At 32.4% G+C, this 19,394-nt stretch overlaps 3 protein-coding genes across 4 annotated transcripts; all 3 read left to right on the top strand.

The window, feature by feature from the left end:
• Nucleotides 1-2,751: 2,751 nt before the first annotated feature.
• Nucleotides 2,752-4,196, top strand: LOC11415625 (uncharacterized). Of its 2 annotated transcripts, none has more exons than XM_003608748.4 (2): nt 2,752-3,221; nt 3,863-4,196. In XM_003608748.4, exons 1-2 carry the CDS (start codon nt 2,855-2,857, stop codon nt 4,012-4,014), a joined length of 519 nt encoding a protein of 172 aa, XP_003608796.1. In that variant the 5' UTR covers nt 2,752-2,854; the 3' UTR covers nt 4,015-4,196. The 2 variants fall into 2 exon arrangements, with proteins under 2 accessions (XP_003608796.1, XP_024638828.1); XM_024783060.2 differs by having other exon boundaries at nt 2,752-3,183; nt 3,863-3,991.
• Nucleotides 4,197-10,421: 6,225 nt separating this feature from the next.
• Nucleotides 10,422-12,878, top strand: LOC11412023 (protein cornichon homolog 4). Its single transcript, XM_003608745.4, has 4 exons — nt 10,422-10,768; nt 10,952-11,133; nt 12,326-12,448; nt 12,528-12,878. Exons 1-4 carry the CDS (start codon nt 10,697-10,699, stop codon nt 12,562-12,564), a joined length of 414 nt encoding a protein of 137 aa, XP_003608793.1. The 5' UTR covers nt 10,422-10,696; the 3' UTR covers nt 12,565-12,878.
• Nucleotides 12,879-14,670: 1,792 nt separating this feature from the next.
• On the top strand, nt 14,671-18,164 carry LOC11407134 (ATP-dependent Clp protease proteolytic subunit-related protein 2, chloroplastic). The gene is made up of 9 exons (XM_024780335.2): nt 14,671-14,830; nt 14,914-14,957; nt 15,040-15,118; nt 15,778-15,898; nt 16,082-16,219; nt 16,332-16,448; nt 17,197-17,265; nt 17,370-17,465; nt 17,831-18,164. Exons 1-9 carry the CDS (start codon nt 14,775-14,777, stop codon nt 17,966-17,968), a joined length of 858 nt encoding a protein of 285 aa, XP_024636103.1. The 5' UTR covers nt 14,671-14,774; the 3' UTR covers nt 17,969-18,164.
• The last annotated feature ends 1,230 nt before the right edge of the window (nt 18,165-19,394 follow it).

Below are 19,394 nucleotides of genomic sequence, written 5' to 3'. Positions count from 1 at the left end.
TGATTTGTTTTCAGTTTCCTCTCACCATCGTCAAATTCTAGAAGTTTCGTCCGTAAAGTGGAAGGCGCCTTCAACCCCTTGGTTGAAGGTAAATACAGATGGCTCAGTCATTGGAATTAACGGCACTTGTGGGGGTTTGTTTCGTGATCATTTAGGCTCTTTTGCAGGCGCCTTCACTTGTAACTTGGGAACTTGTTATGTTTTTACTGCTAAAGTTCATACTTTTATTCTGGCTTTGGAGTATGTCGCCCTTCATGGGTAGAGAAATCTTTGGTTAGAAATCGAATCTACTAGCGCCATCTTGGTCTTCTAAAATCTGTCGCTGGTTCCGATTTTGCTTAGGAATCGTTGGGAAAATGCATGCTCTCTTGGTATTCAGGTTATCTCTTTCCATATTTTCCGCGAAGGCATTTGTTTTGCTGATTAGTTAGCTAGATTGGGACACTCGACCCATGACGAGGTTTGACTGTCGACCTTACCGCCGGAGCTGCGGGAGGATTTTTTTCTTGGACCGTTGTGGCATGCCTCGGTTTAGGCTTCCTTAAGCAGATGTTTGTCTGTTTATGTTTGTTCGTTTTGTTTCTTCTTTATCTTGGAGGGTTTTGACTTAGTCCTCCCTCTTGTACATATCCCCCCCCCTAGTTGGGATGTTGTTGCTTCCCCTTGATGCATGTCCTTTTTCCTTATTCAATGAAGAAGAACAAAAATGATTTTGTGGTTTTCCCTCTCTCAAATTTTTGTTATTTTTTTCTAATAAAAAGTCAACACTTGTACGTTGACAATATTTACTCATAAATTCATCTCATATTAAATATAGTTATAAATTGTCCACAAGTTTTAGCTTAACTAACAAAAATTACCGAAATTTTTAGACCGGACGTTGTGATCGGGGTTCGAACCCTAACACCTCTATTTATGTATGAGTTTATAATAATTTTGTCATTTTGCAATCTACCAAAAAAATAAATATAGTTGTAAATTTCTTTAACAAACAGGAAAATATTAGTTTATGATTTCTCATATACCATTTGAATTTAAACAATTATTTATGGTTTAAATATGTAAATTGTCCCTGTAGTTTGGCCTGTTTTTTGTTTTCTTCCATGTATTATTTTTTTTTTAAGAAAACCGACCTTGTATCATGTTAAAGTTTTGCTTTTCGTCCCTCCCGTCAATCTCTATTACAAAAACGCCTTGCTGACCAACGACGGGTGATGTGGCGGGTGTTGACAAGGCATCTGAGGCTGATGTGGCTATCCACATGACCAATCACAAGGTTTTAAAGACCAATTCCAAAATCGAAAATTATAAGAGGGAGTAAACAAAAGGAAGAAAAATAACGATTTATAATTTTCACATATTTCTTTCATCTTCTCATCTTCTTCCATTTTAACCCTGAAAATCTATCCTTCTTCAATCCTAACACATAAAAGTTTCTCCTTCTCGAATCTTCATCTTGAAAACTAAATTCATCATTCACAAAAAAATTATCAAACTCGCATTTTCTTTAATCTCTCTATTCTTTTCAATCCCAAACAATACATCCACACCACATTAATAAATTTTGCTGGAATGAAACACAACTTGTAACTCCATAATTCTCAAGTTACTTCAATTCCAATTTTCCTATTCTCCCCAAAACTTGAAGTAGGAATTTTGTATACACCAACCTATTGCATTAGTCCGCAACTGTGTTTCGCTTTCTAACTGACAATTCATTCTTATGTTGCTTGCCACACCTAGTTTCCCATCTTCTTTGACTCTTATTCTTTCCACTGTTTCACATGGTTTTTGTTTTACTTATTACCAATTTTATCTTGAGCTGGAATTTTGACAAAGTTGACTCATGGTTTGTTCTGAAGTACCACCACTACTACTTTATTCCTTGAGTTATCATTTTCTCTACAAACTAAAGCACACACAGAACAACAAACCAGGAAAATAAATTATTAGAGTTTGAAGAACACTACCTTATCGTGTGTTGTTAAATTCTAGGGTTTTCATTTGAATTGGAGATGAACATCCTCATGATTTTGTTGCAACCACATATAAGCAATTAAATTGAAGATCAATTAGCAATGGAATGAGAAGACATCGCCATGAGGTGGTGGGTTTTTCCAGAGGCGCAAATAGATGAGAAAAATGGTAGGGATAAGAAGAAAAAACAGGGATGAAGAAGACCTGATTTTTAAATTTCAAATTTTAATGTTTACGTTTTTTTCAAATTCGTCCCTCTGCAAATTTGCGTTTTTGGTTTTGGTCACGTGTGACTCCGTTTGTCAGCAACTTTTTTTTTTAACGGAATTTAACGTTAGGAACTAAAATTAAAAGGTTAACAACCTACGTGAGTTGTTTTAGAAAGAAGAAAAATACAAGGACGAAAACAAATTAAAACAAATGAACTTACCTAAACATTTTACTTAAGTCATTATTCTTTAATTGTTCCTTATACAGTTATACTTGGTCTCTATGGCTTCAAATAATTATTGGCTCGGTCCCTGAGGCTGATAGTGTAGTTGTGTTGAAACTACCTAGTGTGGCTTTTACAAAAATAATGGCCAACTTGAAACCAAACAAGCCCTTAGTGAATGATATTTGTGAAGATGTTTGAGAAAATGACATTAGAGTGTATCCTCTTCGAAACAAACGTTAAAATTCCCGCCACTTTCTGAGAAGCTTCCTAACCATAACCAACCAAATCTCAATTGTTTGTTTCTATTACTTCTGCTTCTTAAGTAAGTTCAAAACAACACTACTCAAAGCCATTACAGCAATACATGCTAGTGCTAATCCATATCTCTAAACAAAACAATAAGGAAAACAAACAAAAGCAAAAATTCTTATCCTTATAAGCATGACTTCTCCGCCACAGGCTAATCGGAGAAAATTCTCCGGTAAGGCCCCGCTGAATTCTTGTCGTAAACTCCATAATTCACAGCCAGAGAAACACTCTGGCAATGTTGATCGTCGGTTTGTCTCAACTCCTATGATGCCGAAGATGCAAACTAATGACACTGTTCTTAGGCCATCAAAACTGCTACTGAAGGTGACAATCGAAAACAGCTTGGGCGCAATTCAGATGTTGATGTTGTCTGAGGACACAGTTGAAGATTTGATAAAGGCAGCGTTGGTGTTTTACGAGAAGGATAAGAGGAGGCCAATTTTGAAGAACACTGATCCAAGGTGTTATGATCTTCACTACTCGCAATTCACTTTCCAAAGTAATGACATCTTGCTAAAATTTCCCTTAATTCTATGTTTGGAGCTGAAATAATGTTCTGTTTTTCATTCATGGACTGATTATTTTGGTTCTCATTTTCAAACACACAATATTCATTGTGTAAACTATATAATCATGATTTAAAGAATCGAAACATAACATTGAGGTGAAAATAAAATAAAAAATATAATCACGATTTCAAGTTATATTCAAAGTTGCATGTTATTTCATTCTAATCTTGAACACAACTGCCAAAACAAACAGTACTAGAACTACAAAAGGATAATGGTTCACGGTTACAAGTGGTCAGGTTAAGCAGAGTGAGCAATTTTGAGATGCTAAAGAGCAACTATTTGGTTAGAATGTGGTGGTCAGGTTAAGCTTAATGGGTCTAGATTCAACCACAGTATTTTGGCCCAAAATGTAGGCATGTGTACATCTTTATTTACCTTTAGAGAGACCAATTGTTAAACAAAAAATATTTCATGCAGAACTGATTACACTGTGATTGGTATGCATTAATGTTCCCGATGCATACTTAATAGCGAAATACTGATAAACTAAATATTATAGTTCTTCTTTTTGAAGAATCTATAAATATATTTAAGCCAAGAAGACTACACTTATTTTGAGTTGGTGCAGGCTTGAAACGAGACGAGAAGTTAGTGGGCTTGGAGTCAAGGAATTTCTTTCTCTGCTCAAAGCCACCTGTTTCTTCATGCACCATGCAGAATGAGAATATGGCAATGGATTCTTCATTTCCTTGGATGATTTTACTCAATTTTCTGCTATAAAATACCGTAGGCATATATATATATCACTTCTCCTGCAGTGAATTTTATGGAATTATATAAATATCTCACATATGAGAAATTAAAATTAATCACTTCTTACTAAGTAGTAATTAACATTCGGCACGAAATTTTACATATGTCTTCCTGCCCAGTATGTAATGAAATTTCTTGTATCAATGATAATTTTACATATTTCTTTTTTTTTTAAGGAAAGTATTTTACTTGAGTTGTACATAGTTCAAAATAAAATGATATAAATAGAAACGAAATAAATGTTAAGGAAAGTATTTTGATTTTTTTTAAGGAAAGTATTTTACTTGATTTGTATCATTGTAATGTTAATTCATAATAAGCATCTGTTTGTAACCAAATAAAATAAAATAATAAGTATAAGTTTCATTAGTAGTTCCTTCAACAACAAAAAAGTGTGAACTTAACTTAGTTGGTAGGAACATGACATAATATATGTAGGAGCTGGAGTTCGAACTTCGGACATCTAACTTCTTCACATTTAATATATATGATCTCTAGCCATTAGACTGCTTGAAAAAAAAAAAACAAAAAAAAAGTATCAGTTTCATTAATCTCGTTTGAATATTTACAAGTATCATTGAAATCTATTTAGTTAATCATCTAAGTTATGTGGGAGATTAAACTCATTTGAGCCCACAATTGATCATTATAATATTTTCTTCAAAAATAAAAATCATTATAATAAGGAAAAGGTTAACGAGTGTCTTTCAGATACTCTTTAAGTACTTAAAGTGGTAAGTTTTTAATAAAAAATTGTGTATTGAATGCATTGAAAATTATAATAGTTGGTTTTTTAAATAAATAGTTACTAAATTTGAGTGTTCCAAATAACTCGTTAACAAGACTTTGTAATAATAGTTTTTTTTTTTTTTTTTTTAAGTTTCTAAATCTCAAGCCGACAACGTCACACCAAACTCAAGTGGATTGAGTTTACACGAAATTAAGCTCATTTAAGTTGTTAATTCATATGAAAAGGAGCAAGCTAAAATGAAATTAGTCAAAATTCGGGACAAAACCTGATTTAAGTTTAAATAAAAATAAACTAATATTCCCACAATTCTTTTCTACTTACGAGACAATCAATAAACAATTATTTTTTATGAATTTTTTTTCATCAATATTTTTTTGAGAGAGCATTTTTATTTTCATCAATTTTTTTGTTTACAAGGGTAAAAGGAACGACCAAACAAAAGTAAAAACTACTCTCTAGAAAAGAAATGTATTAGATGTGTCTGTCTTACATCTGTTTGGTTGCACGTTTTTGAAGGTGAGGGGATATTTTTAATTTGATATGTTTGGTTTAACTTTTGGTGACAACTAGGGTACCCATAAAAGAATGGTGTGTAATTTACCTCAACCAATACACATTAGCCACATAAGCACATTTTTAAGTGGTATCAATGAACTATCTTGACCCCACCAATAAATTGTTCATTTTCATTGGTTGGTGGGTAAATTACCCACCATTCTTCAAAGGTAATCTAGAAAAAATGTTAATTTTTAGAGGAGGGAGGAGGGAATGAGAGGAGAGCAAAACCCCTTATAGACTCATGTATTGCTTTCCTCTAAAGGTATTTATTACATTAACAAAAAAAAATCCTTAATTTTATATTAAAACTCAAAATCATTCTTACATAAATCTTAAGGGCAGAAAGGTAAATTAATTCTTAAATCACTCTCCTTTTCTTGTCAACCAGACATATTTTGTATTAAAATCTTTTTCCTCCCTCCTCTTCCTTCTTTTGAACAAAACATATTTCACTCAAATGCATCCCTTCCCCTCCCCACTCTTCCCCTCCCATCCATTAAATCTCTCCCCTCCATTCCGTTGAACTAAACGGACCATAAGGGCTTTAAGGAGATTCAAGAGACCTTCGTGTGGATAGAGATGAAGAGAAAGATCATTATCAGAAGTGGCTCCAAGTTTAGCCATAAACTCTGTACATTTGTTTCCTTCTCGAAGAATGTGGCAAACTGTAACAATGTTCAGCTCCATCAACTCTTTTATGTCTAAGATAAAAACAACATGCTTATGGAATCTCAAAGGATTTAATTTATACATGTAACGCTCTAGTCGATATATTTATTATTTTAATTTAATTAGAGTCTTATATGTGATTTTAATTAATATTTGTGGTGTTATGTGGTGTGATATATTTATTTATATGGTTGGTTTTAATATTAATTTAATTAGGTTTGAAATAATAATTATTTTGGAGTTTGGGGAGTTAATATAATTTATTAGAATTAAGAGGGAGTTAAGTGTAATAATGGGGAGTTGAGAAGGAAGTTAAGAAAGAAAGAAAAGAGTCAGAAAACAGTTTACGTGAAAACTGACAGTTTTGGGATAAAGGGAGAGAAGAGCAACTAGAGCCAAGAGTTGATTTTTGTTGTGCATTTCTTCTGCAATTTTAAGGTAAGGGTGAGGTTTGCTTCAGTAGTATAGATGTTAATTTCTGATTTTGAGTTTAACAAGTTTTGGTGAGAATTGGGGATTATGGGTTTTGTGATGAAATGATGATTTTGGGGTAGGGATTGTTGTTCTGATGTTAGAAATAGGTTCTGAGTGTATACAGCAAGTTAATTCATATCTGTAAACTGATTTGGAGAGTGAATTGAAGAAAAATGGGATTTTGGGGAAAAACCTGTCATCTGCCCGTACAGAAGTTCATCGCTCGCCTCGCGAGTAGCCTGTGCTCGCCAAGGCGAGTGAGCAACTTCATAGCTCGCCTCGCGAGCAGACCAACTCGCCGTGGCGAGTAACCCAGTTGAAAACATGATTTTTGAAGTGTTGTTATAAGCTGTAATATGGATAGTTTTAGGTGCCTAGATGATTTTAGAGAGGTCTGGGACAATTTTCAGATTAAAAAGATGAATAGGGAGCTTAGAATTGAAGTTTGAGTGAGAAAATGTCAAAACTCCCGAGAGCACCTTATTTTCGCTCGCCTCGAGTTTGCCTTGAACTCGCCATGGCGAGCAACCTGTTTTGTGAGTTCGCCATAGCGAGCAGATGTGCTCGCGAGGCGAGTTACCCAGTTTTGTATGCTGATTGTGCTTGTTTAAATGGTGATGATAGATGTTGATGTTTGAGCATAGTTATGTTTAATTGTGCATTGTTCTGGATTGTTGGATCACTGTTTGATGATATTGCTGATGGCTGTAATGTATGCTATATTTATTGAATCATACATGTTGTATAAATTAGAGTCATATGAAGAATGTATGCATGGTCAAGTTGTATGTAGATATACACGAGTGGGTCCATTGCATATGCATAAACAGCGGGAGGACTCATGTCCTGGAGCACTAGTTGTTCACAGCGGTGAGGGCTTCAGTCCTGATGAATGCTTTAACCATTCAAAAGCGGTGAGGACTTCGGTCCTGTTTGGTACCACATGCATAATTGCATTTATTGAGGAGTCTTAGTGGTGTCGTCATGTCATGCATGAGTCTCTGTCGTTGGTTGTAGTTGCCATATTGAATTGATTTTGAAGATGATGTTGTTGCTTTGTGAAACATATAATTATATTTACAAGATGATGTACTGATATTTAATAGGGTGTTAGATTCATTTGATGATTTTAATATCTATATTTTATTGTTGTGAATCTCACCCCTTCTGCTTGAAAATGTTGCCCTTCCTATGGGTAACTTGCAGGTGATCCTGAGTAGTTGGTGGTGGCTCAAGTGTCGTGTCTAGGGCTCTGATACGTGGGATGAGATTTATTATTGTTTTCTTTCCTATGTATCAATTTTTGGAACATGATGATGTGACCCTTTGTTGGTTGATTTATTGTTGTACGACTTAATGCCAAGATATTATTTTGGAGGTTTAAACAATTGTTGATGTTTGATGCAAATATTCCGCTGCAAGATTATTGATGTTTTGAAAGTTGTTTATTTAAATAGTTTCATATGCTATTTAAGAAATTTTAAAAATGTAGTGTAGCATGCCCGTTTGGTGCTTAACTCTGATGATTATGTTATATTTATTTATATTTAGGTAGCGGGGTGTTACGGTATACATCGATAATAAGTAATTTTTGACATATTAATAATATATCACAAGTAAATATTTGTGAAAAATTTCTTTAAAAAAAGAAGTAAATATTGATGAAAATATTTAGAAACAAACATAAAATACTGGTCTTTCAAAAAATAAAAAACATCAAATAGTGGTGTTGTGCTGTAATTTGATTAAATTTACGTGTAAAAACAAGATACACTCACAAAAATAGCCCCCGTTTTTTAAATCAAGCTTTTCTCCCTCAATGTTTACATTTGTTACAATTTTGGTCTCAACTCATGTATTTTTTCCCTGAAAATGGTAACTTTTGGAATCCGAAAAATATGATTTTCACAAATGATATTTTGTCTAAAGATTCAATATTAGGGCAAACAAATTAGGAGTACCTTTTTAGGACTAAAAATCATCGTTTTGATAGTATCATGCGTTGGGACTAAAATTGAACAAATGTGAAAATAAAGACCAAAAAGTTTGATTTTAAGAAGAGACTATTTTCTTGAGTTTGAAAAAATAGGACGAAAAAAGTGCAATTAATCTTAAATAATATGTTTCTTTTCAATTGTCGTTTCAATACAATTTTTATTCCTATTTAACCAATGTTTTGATAGTTTAATGATACAATTATTCAATTATACTCTTTTTTCAATTGTTCATACCCATGCATTTTCAATAAAACTAATTAATGTTATATATTTGGAAAAAAAAATCAAGTTTATAAGACTCCCAACATAAGTCGAAAAGACACCACTCAACTCACGAACCACCAGAGCAGACACTATATTAGACAATGGTTGAAATCTAAATTTTAATTAAAAGAGTCGGAGGAAATTAAATTTTATTTAAGTGAAGATTAGAGTTAAATTTAAATTAATGTTTTTTTTTGTCAAGTAGCCTAGTGGCTAAAGCTCACACAATTAAATTGTGGAGAAGTGGAGTGTCCGGAGTTCGAACCCCAGCCCCTACGTATAATATGCAATATCCCTACCAACTGAGCTAAGTTCACGGGGATAAATTTAAATTAATGTGAAATTGAAACATGTTTTATCTTATTTTGATTTACAATTATTTAAAAAAAATTGCTTTGAAATATTGTTTTACAATTATCGATAGCAGGTTGTTACGAGAAAAAGATAAAGTATAGGTAGTTTGTTATGGAAAAAAGATAAAGTGTACACATAAAATTCTAATTTATTTATTTTTTAAATATATAAATACGAATAAATCTTTTTTTTTTTTTTTAAGAAATATAGTATATCTCATCTTAGGGGGGTGTATTGGATTGAGATTTCAAAGGATTTTAAAAAACTTTTTTGTTTTATAAAAGTCTTGTGGTATTCAATTAGGATTTTCAAGATTTTTTAATGAGTCCAATGAAATCCAGTGGTATTCAATTGAGATTTTGCATAACTTAAAAATTGTCTACTGATATTCAAAACTCTACGGATTTTAATGGATTGTTGTGAGTAATGAATTTTGTGAGATTGTTTAGTGTAAAATGTACCTACTAACAATCTCACACCTAGCCTTGAGACTTTTCTATCTCCTACACATAGCCTTGAGATTTTGTAATATTCTTCCAAATTCATTTTTTTTTTTTTTTTACGTTTCTTCCAAATTCTTTTCTATTCTACTGTAACAATGGCAGATTATATATTTTGTTTGGCAAACTTATTGTCGAAATCATCATGCCTCTAACTTGCACTTTTCTTAACATAACTTTTACGTTCATTTAAAAAAAGAATGTACTGTATAATCTTGTGGTTAATTTACCATCTACCTATATATCAAATTATTATAAAAATCACAACTTTACGTTCATTGGTATTATAATAATTTTTCTACTTGCATTTTTCTACATGTAACATGCATTTTTCAATCAAATTATTATAATCAATAAACTAACATAACTTATTTTTAAGTCTATTCATTTTGATATCATATGTCCAGAATTTTTAAGATCAATCAACATGCTAGTAGTATATTATCTAATAGTCTTTTTTTTGAAGAAATATTACACTCATTGATTCAATGTTTTTTTTCTGTTGATTTATAACTGTACTTTTGTTTTTGAGATTTTTTGGTTTGTACTGTATCTTTAAATTTATTGACCCTTTTAAAATCCATTAAAATCCTTTAAAATCTCTATCATAAATCCATTAAAATCTTGCAAAGAATCTTGATCGTAAAAAGTATTTTAAAAAAAGTCTTTTAAAATCCCACAAAATCAATACAATCCAACAAAGTCTTTAAAATCTTCAAGATTTTTTCTATCAAAACAGTCTTTTAAAATCTCAATCAAATACACCCCTATTATTCTTATTTGTTAGTGTTTGTTTTAAAACGGACTTAAAAAAATAGATGAAATAACAAGATTCTTCAACAAAAAAATAACTAATCCTTGTGTGATGTGGATCGTTAACCTGGTTGGGAGGACACGACACGATTCTTAGCTTCACCGAGTTGTATTGTACCTCCGATCCTCATAGGTTTCTTTCTTCTGTTCCTCTCCGTGCTGCGCACAATCTCCGCATAGCTGCTATCGTGCGCAGTTTTCGTCGATTGATTTATTGAGAGCTAAGATACAATACAAGTACTGAAAAATCACCAATTTAGAGAAGGAGTATGGCTGATATATTCGCATGGCTCTTCTCCTTCTTCACCCTCATTGCCTTAATTGTAATTATTATTTATCAGGTCAAACCCTAAACCCTATAACTCATTCTTTCCCCCTTTTTATTTTTAGTCAACTTGAATCGCCCCATGATGTAAAGCTTTGTTTTTTTAGCTTAATAATTCAACTGGGTATCTATGATATATTGATTTTGATCTATTGCATATTCAAATGCTAACTTTGTTTTACATTTTTTATTATTTCAGTTAATGTGCTTGGCAGACCTTGAATTTGATTATATAAATCCTTATGATTCTGCATCTCGAATAAACAAAATGGTTTTGCCTGAGTATATCACAGTAGCTGCCCTGTGCGGTTTCTACCTTGTAACAGGACATTGGGTTATGGCACTGTTGTGTGCTCCTTACCTCTACTACAATTATAGATTGTAAGTTTTCTATCTAATTAAAAAAATCTTGAAATAAGCCATGAAAATTTATTGTTAATGAAAGATACTGATTACACATTATAATGTTTTTGAGAAACATATGGTAGAAAGTAGTTATTGTTTCCACTCGGATTTATGAGTGAATGGTAGTTTGAGTTAGAAATTTGGATCTTTGCATTTTTTGGCATTGTAGTAGTGTACTTGTACGACTGCTCTGTATAGAGTAACTCATTGATTGTACATAAGATAAACTAGTTTGATAGCTATAAATTATGTGTTGGTTTATGTTTCTTGGAATTGCTAAGCTTTTTTTGCTACTAATGATTCCTAGATATTTTGATTCTAAGAAACTTCTTCACGGGGAAGCATTCATGTGTGATCAGTAGTTTGGGTGAGGGTTTGAAAGAATTTTGGGTCTCTGTTTTGTTCCGCATTATAACTCAAGTGCAGGAGTGTTGAGAGAATTAAACCAAACTATTCAACCCAATTTTCAATTTTGGGTCTCTATTTTGGTTCATACTTTATTTATTTGCAAGGTTTTAAATTGATTCGTGGTCTCAGCTATGTTGCAATCCTTGATATTGTGAAGAAGTGCAGACAAATGTAGTTGATGCAACTGCAATTGATCATGGATGCTCCAAAAACCTTGAACTTGCAATTGCAACTGCACTTTGCTATTTCAAATCTTTTTTGTTTGTAATTGCTAAGTGGGCTACAGTTTTGGATGTGTTCATTGGTTCTTAAATCTCATCCATGTTTTCTGGGGGAAATGTTTGACGGCTCAATCAGTAACTTTGAGCCGAAAATGACCTATTGTTGTTGCAGCAACTCTAAAGCATTTGAGACCAAAGAAGCACCGTCCCCTCGAAATAATAGTCATATTTGTGTTTGACGTACTAACGTCAGACGTCTCACAGACCCTTTTGATACTGCTATTTGTATTTACATTTTTGTTATAAACTTTTATGCTGATATAGATGGCAATACAGTGATAATCAGATGAAAATTAAAATTTACAACATTTTAGCATGTTTACAAGGTGCAGTGCTTGTTTTATACCATAATGTATATAAGTTTACAACTGTGTTGTGTTATATTATTTTTAAAATTCGTAGTATCACCATGATAGCTTAATAAACTGGACTGTGCTTAGTATGGTCCTGGTAACAGTATCTGTTATTACTCTGATCAGGTACAGTCAAGGAAAGCATCTGGTTGATGTTACAGAGATATTCAACATGCTCGCTCGGGAAAAGAAGCAACGGCTTATCAAACTCTTCTATCTGATATTTATCCTATTCCTCTCCTTATTCTGGTAAGTGACTTGAAAAAAGGCTTCATATTCATAAAAAAGATGTGCCATTAACTTACAATTCTTGCATTTGCGGCTGCAGGTTGATCTACACATCATTGGACGACCCTTATGATTAGTTGGTATTGATTGCTTGTTTTGTGGAACGCTTTCTGGAACTGAGCTGCCAGACATGTGCAAATGAGAGTAGCTAATTACTTCCCATATTTGACGTCTATTATGGACTAACTTCTACTCTAGGTGTGGGTTGCCCTTGCCGGCTTCTGTTGTTGGATAATAAAACATCCGTGTCTGTCTGTATATCTTAAACTTAAATCAGATTTATTACCTGGGTGGCTCGTGTTTTCTCATTGATTTAAATCAGATTTATTACATTTGTGGTTCTTGTTTTTCTCAATGATAATGCAAAATTATCAGTACAACTCTGCCTTAACTGTCTTGTACCAAAAATACACGATGAAGGAGTAATGCTATATTCAAAATCGTATGAAGAATGTAGTTTGAAAATCTTGTTAGTTGAGGTAGCTACCAGGTTTATATAGTATGGTAAGTAGGAACAAGGATTATATATGAGAGATTCACTATGGCTGGAAGAAACCACAAACGTTATGTGATTGAAACATTCAAAACAAGCGCAGTAACTACCGATGAACTCAAAAATAATCAAAGCTAATATAAATTGGGTAATCGAATGGCTTGTTTGAGCTAAGGAATTAAAGGAATTGAGGAGTTAAAGTTTATAGTTCAAGTCTTGATAAGGAGAAAAATATTAATATAATAATTAACACACTAATAGTTGTCATTAAAAACAAAAACTATCTCTATTTGTTCTAATCCTCAGAGTATGGTTTTTCTCATGTTATATAGATTTTATTAGGTGCTGCATTACCTCCTTTTCTCTATCTCAAATGGAACAATGAAAGATTGCAGTGATTTGGTTTGAAACAAGGAGGTCTAATATTCCCTTACATTTTTATTATAAATAAAACCAATGTCCTCCTACTTGTTTGTTCTTTACATGGACAAACTTGCTATGCTGATTCAGCAGAAAATCAAGGCAAATTGGTGAATTCTGGTGAAGTTTTCTAAAGAATGCAATCTAATTTTTCATTTATTAGTTATACATAACAATTATCTCTTCTCTCAAAAAAAAAAAAAAAAAGATAACAACTATCTCCTTTTTACTTAACCAAGGCACACTAAGCATTTGTTTAGTTCAATCACACTAGCAAAGCATTTTGGATCTTATTATAAAAAAAAAAATAAAAAAAAAATAAAACAAAGCATAGGAGATTTTTTTTATCATGACTAGAAGTGTTAAAAACTCAATTAGCTGCAGGATGGCAGTTGAAAGAGAGGAGGCTATTAATGAGAACAGTGAGAGTTATCTTAGCCAACTTGTTGAGCAATCTCTTTCCCCGATGTCATAAAAGGAATATTGTGATTCTGTGTGTTTGTTTTAAGAGAAATAGGCAAGAGAGAGTAAGAGAAGAGAGAAAGAGAAGTTATAAATTTCTCTTGTTTGATTAGAAGAGAAATAGGGAAAAGAGATACAAAATAGATGGACCACACAAATTTTTTATTTCTTCGCTCAATTGCGAAGAAATGCTCTTCCTTTTTTACATGTTCATTATACTCTTTTTCCAACAACTCGATGTAAGCAAATTTTTATGTGTTTAATTTGCTGGTATCGAATATTGATCCCATTTTTAGTGACAAATTATAAGAGACTAATCCACAAATCTTTAATATTTAAGCAACTTCCGACGACAATTGAGAATTTTCAGATGCATTTTTTTTTTTTGTTGCAGTCATGTGAGTCAATCTTTCTTTGTTTCTTTCTAACCTATCATAGATTTAGGTCATTTGAGCTTATTATTAGACTAATCCTCAAATCTTATCGGAATATTTGATCTTTTTATACCGAAGCTAAACTACCTATAAATTGATGATTCAATGAGCGAATCATGATTCTTTTCTTAGAAGAGAGTGACATAATCAATTCTCTCTCAAGATAGTGCTAGTAACTGCATTCAATTTTTATATATCATATCCTATCATATCTATATTATATTTTTGAGCAAACATAATATGTAGAATAAACTCGAAGTCAAGTTGTGGATATGTTTTGGAATCAACCTGAATTTTTTTTGCTCCTTGTTTAGAATTAACTCGAACTTAAAGACTCTTAATTAAATTACCTTGACGATTAAATGGATTTTTATCTCATATGAAAATGACCATATTACTCCTTTGTTGAAGTTTCAAAACACAGAACTACATTCCCTATCCGCTGTCTCCCGTTCCTTCCATCGTCGTTCCCCTCAACATGGCGGTCGCACCATACACGACCGTTTCAACCCCCCGTGTTTATTCTCCTCCTAGGTAATCTCACACAATCTCCCACAAATTATTCAATTCAATTTCAACTAATTCTCACTCTCTTGTTTTCTCTTTTTCCATTTCAGTGTTTCCACCAAAATCTACTCAGGATTGAAACTCCAATCTTCACGTGTGCCCATTTTCTTCACTTCATTTTTCTTATTCAATTTCATCACTTTATTTCTTTTTTCGCTCACTATTTTCAATTTCAGGTACTTTTGGAGCGTCTTCAATTTCATCTAATGTAAACGCACAGTTTTTTGGTAAAGTTAACAAGGTTCTTAATTTCAGGTAATGGGTTGTGGGAATTTCTTCTATTGAAATCTTCATTTTGTATCAGCAAGTAATTGATTATGTGACTGCTATTATACACTTGAAATTGACATCTTTTTATGAAATGAATTATTTTTTTGTTTATCAGCAAACACAATGCTTTTAATCCGATACATTTTTTCCTAAATGCTGGAAGCAATCATTATTATTATTATTATTATTTTTCGGATTAGCAGGCAATTCTAAACCGCAATCGAGTTTATAGCTTAATATTCCTTTTTTGAGAAATCTAAAGGTAAATGCATGTCCACAACTTACTCCTTTTTTGCATGGTATTTTTTTTTAAGGAAAATGATATTTGTCGCGAGAAATGGGATCACAAAAGCATTATTTTAATATTCTTTAATTTGTTGCTTCCCAAGAGGGTTTTCCGGCCAGGAGAGATTTTAATCGGTTATCTTTAATTTGCGAGTCCTTCAGGAGACAGTTTGTCGTGATATATAGTTCTCTTTTTTTAATCACAAATGAGAAAGTATGGATTAAAACATGGTTTATGTCACTTGGGAACAATTAATATGTTAGACTTGGTAGAAGACTAAAATAATTTTATGTGAAAGTTATATATATCATTGCATAAACAGACTGATGCAAGCAATACCAAACTTTTATGTTTTTAGGTATGCTAACCAGAAACCAGTAAGGGCACAAATTCGGATGATGCCCATTGGAACTCCTAGAGTCCCCTATAGAACACCTGGTGAAGGAACTTGGCAATGGGTTGATTTATGGAATGCCCTTGTAAGTTGTTACATCTTGATATAATGTATTGTTAATTGTACACTTATCTAAGAAGAACTCGTGAAGGAACATAGCAATGGGTTACTTTATGACGTAGTCATGGATCAGATGTGAACCTCGAGTTTATTTTCGTCTTTTTATTAAGTTAATTATTTAGAAGAACTGGTGCATTATTTTATGCAGTATCGAGAACGTGTTATCTTCATCGGACAAGAGATAGATGAAGAATTAAGCAATCAAATATTGGCAACTTTGCTGTATCTTGACAGTGTAGATAACTCCAAGAAGCTCTATTTGTACATTAATGGTCCTGGTGGGGATGTAAGTAATGATTCTAGTGTTTGGTGGTCAATAATAAAATCCTCTTGTTTCTAGTTTAATATTCCTTTTGACGATCAGCTATTTAACTCGCTTAAACTTTCAACATTTGCAGCTTACGCCATGCATGTCTCTCTACGATACCATGCAAAGCTTGCAGACTCCTATATGCACCCATTGTATAGGCCAAGCTTATGGTCTTGCAGCATTTCTACTTGCAGCTGGAGAGAAGGTATTGTATTATCCCACTGTCTGTTAATACAACTTGTAGAAGTTAAGCTTGTCATAGCACGGGATTTAAGGTTATCGATTTGCATTCTTAATATAATTAAAAAGATTTCCTACATTACGGGGTTGTACGGTTAGAGATTTGCATTCTCAATATAATCAAGGATGGCCTTTGTTGAATGGACTTTATACTTACCTACTGAAGAGATATCTATGTATTATACATTATCCCCACCACAAATATGATTAAGGATCATGCTTGACATTTATATGCATTTAAAATGACTGCATCGTATTCGTATCATTATCATTATATATAACCACAAAAGAAGGAAATGAGTTTTTTATCTCTACTTCTGTCGCCAAAGGTGAGTACCTAACATGTATTATATTTATAGTACAACCTTAACTGTCATGAATGATCATATTACCAGCAATATCAACTGTCAATTGTATGTTAAAATGAAAAAGTTGGCAGGTCCGGTAGTTTGAAATTATGGAAATGAAAAGGTAATTGAGAAGAAAGAACAATAGTGAATATTTTACTACTTTTTCAGTCATTAATTCCATCACGATCTTATTCCAAATCTTCCTCTTTGTACTCCATTCTGCTTTGTTGTCACATTCATTTCTAATTGGTTTTGTGCTACTTGTGCCTTGTGCTTGTCGTATTGAGTCTATCGACTTCTCTAAGGTTATGAATATAGTTTTGTTGATCTATTAATAATCTTGTAATATTCTGTTGTATTAAGGGAAATCGTACTGCAATGCCTCTTGCAAGAATTGTTATCCAATCTCCAGCAGGAGCTGCTCGTGGTCGGGTATGCCTGCCTTTTTTCTGAGATAGATGTCATCAATAGAATTTGTGTATTTAAGAAATTGTTGCTTTTAATTTTGACTCTTAACATTGTGAAAACTCTTTCAGGCTGATGACATTCAAAATGAAGCAGCTGAACTTCTTAGAATCAGAGATTATCTTTTCACTGAGTTGGCTAACAAAACAGGCCAGCCTGTTGAGAAGGTCAGTTCACTTTAAAATGGAATTCATGGAGATAAATTAGAATCTATAACTTCTGTTGTTGTTTTGTATGTTATGATTGTATGATTGCTTGACCAAATAACTTCTTCTCTGTATGAAAAAAAAAAAAAAAAGTTCTTGAAAAATATTTGGATTTCCTTTGTAGATGAAGTTAAATTCAAGTGACTCTGCTTTTACAAGGATGTGTTTATTCATCCTTTCGTTATCTAAGTTTCTTTCTGTTTGAAGTCTGTATTACGTGTATGCCATTTTGTGTATCTTAGAGTTCATTTTTCATGGATGTTTATTTCGAAATTTCATAATGAGTTTTATTTTCTGGAAAATTAATTTTTAATCCATATCTTCAGATCACCGAAGACTTGAAAAGGGTAAAACGATTTGATGCACAAGAGGCCCTTGACTATGGGCTCATTGACAAAATTGTAAGGCCACGGCGCATAAAAGCTGATGCACCTCGCAAGGATGCTGGCTCAGGCATTGGTTAAGAACTCTTGGTTTACAATCCATTTATATTACTGAGTAATATTTACAGAACCAGAATGCTTCGCGTTTCATTTCCATAGTGAACTTTTGGAATATGTATAATGTTTGGATATCTTGATGCTCATTGCTTGAACTCCAATTCTTACCGAAAGCACTATTTAAATTGAAAGTTGTTGTGGAACTTTACAGTATCCTCTATTTTCTCTTGCAACTTTATCACATCTCAGGAGATAAAAATCAACCATTACATTATCTTAAGAAGCACTTGTTTTTCGTCTTTGAATGTGCTTAATTTATGGTAGATACATTATCTTGACTATTCCTATATATTTTCTTCTTCATTCAAATATTCGGAAGCTAAAAGTTATGTTGGATGGTCAAACTCTCTTGATACAACTTTGAAATCTTTGCAAAGTTTTGTATACAATTTCTTAGTAGACTAGATTATGAATACAGTTCAATTTGAAGACATTGTCACCGTAAAAGTTTTGTTAAGATTAGCACCTTAAGGTCAATCATACATACGTGTGACTTTTGTGCATAGAGGGTGGCTCCACATATCATTCTTAAACAACTTAATTTTTTAGCGAGCATTGCCATTTTTGACGAATGATCTATACAAGAAATAGAAGAATATATATATATATATATATATATATATATATATATATATATATATAAAATCCCTAAAAAAAAAGAATATATATAAAAAAATGATATCTGACCAACAAAAATATAAAAAAAATGATATTTGACCAATCACGTTTTGGTTGATAATAAATAGATCTTGAATGATTATTATTTGACCGATCATATAGAATTGTTTGTTTTGTTAAACTTCTCTTTTAACAACAAGCATTTTTCAATTTTATTAAAAAAAGAAATCAAGGCTACTTGAAACATCAAAGCAAGGTCCAGAGCACCTTAATATCCAAAATAGTAGACAACATATTGATAGAGAGAAACTCTTCTATAAACATAGTTATAAATGATAAATATTTAGACACACTAAAAGAAAAAAAACTAAACAATACTAATTGATGTGATTTAATTATTTTTTATTTAATTTTTTCCATTTAATATGAATGTGCCTAAATATTTATCATTTGTGAATAGTTTCTCATTGATGGGATACGCACAAAGATTATGGTCATTGATGTATCTACAATCGTCCAAAGCAAAGTAAAATGTTAAACCAGGTTTCCCGGTACATCAATCTATAAAAAAAATATTTTCTTACACTGATAGATTAATAGTGTGTGATAAGTGTGAAAAAGAAAGAAAAGGACAAGAGCAAAATGTACAAGATAATGTCATGTCATAAAAAAAGGAAAGAAATATCATATGAGCAATAGAAAAAAAATGAGATAATCAAAATTAATCTGAGTGGGACAGCATCTTGACGTACCTACAAGAAAAATATGGCCC

The sequence above is a fragment of the Medicago truncatula genome, chromosome 4 (genome assembly GCF_003473485.1).
Source record: "Medicago truncatula cultivar Jemalong A17 chromosome 4, MtrunA17r5.0-ANR, whole genome shotgun sequence".
NCBI classification, from domain to species: domain Eukaryota; kingdom Viridiplantae; phylum Streptophyta; class Magnoliopsida; order Fabales; family Fabaceae; genus Medicago; species Medicago truncatula.
The sequence above is the reverse complement of the archived record's forward strand: the minus strand, read 5'-3'. Positions and strand labels throughout refer to the sequence as shown.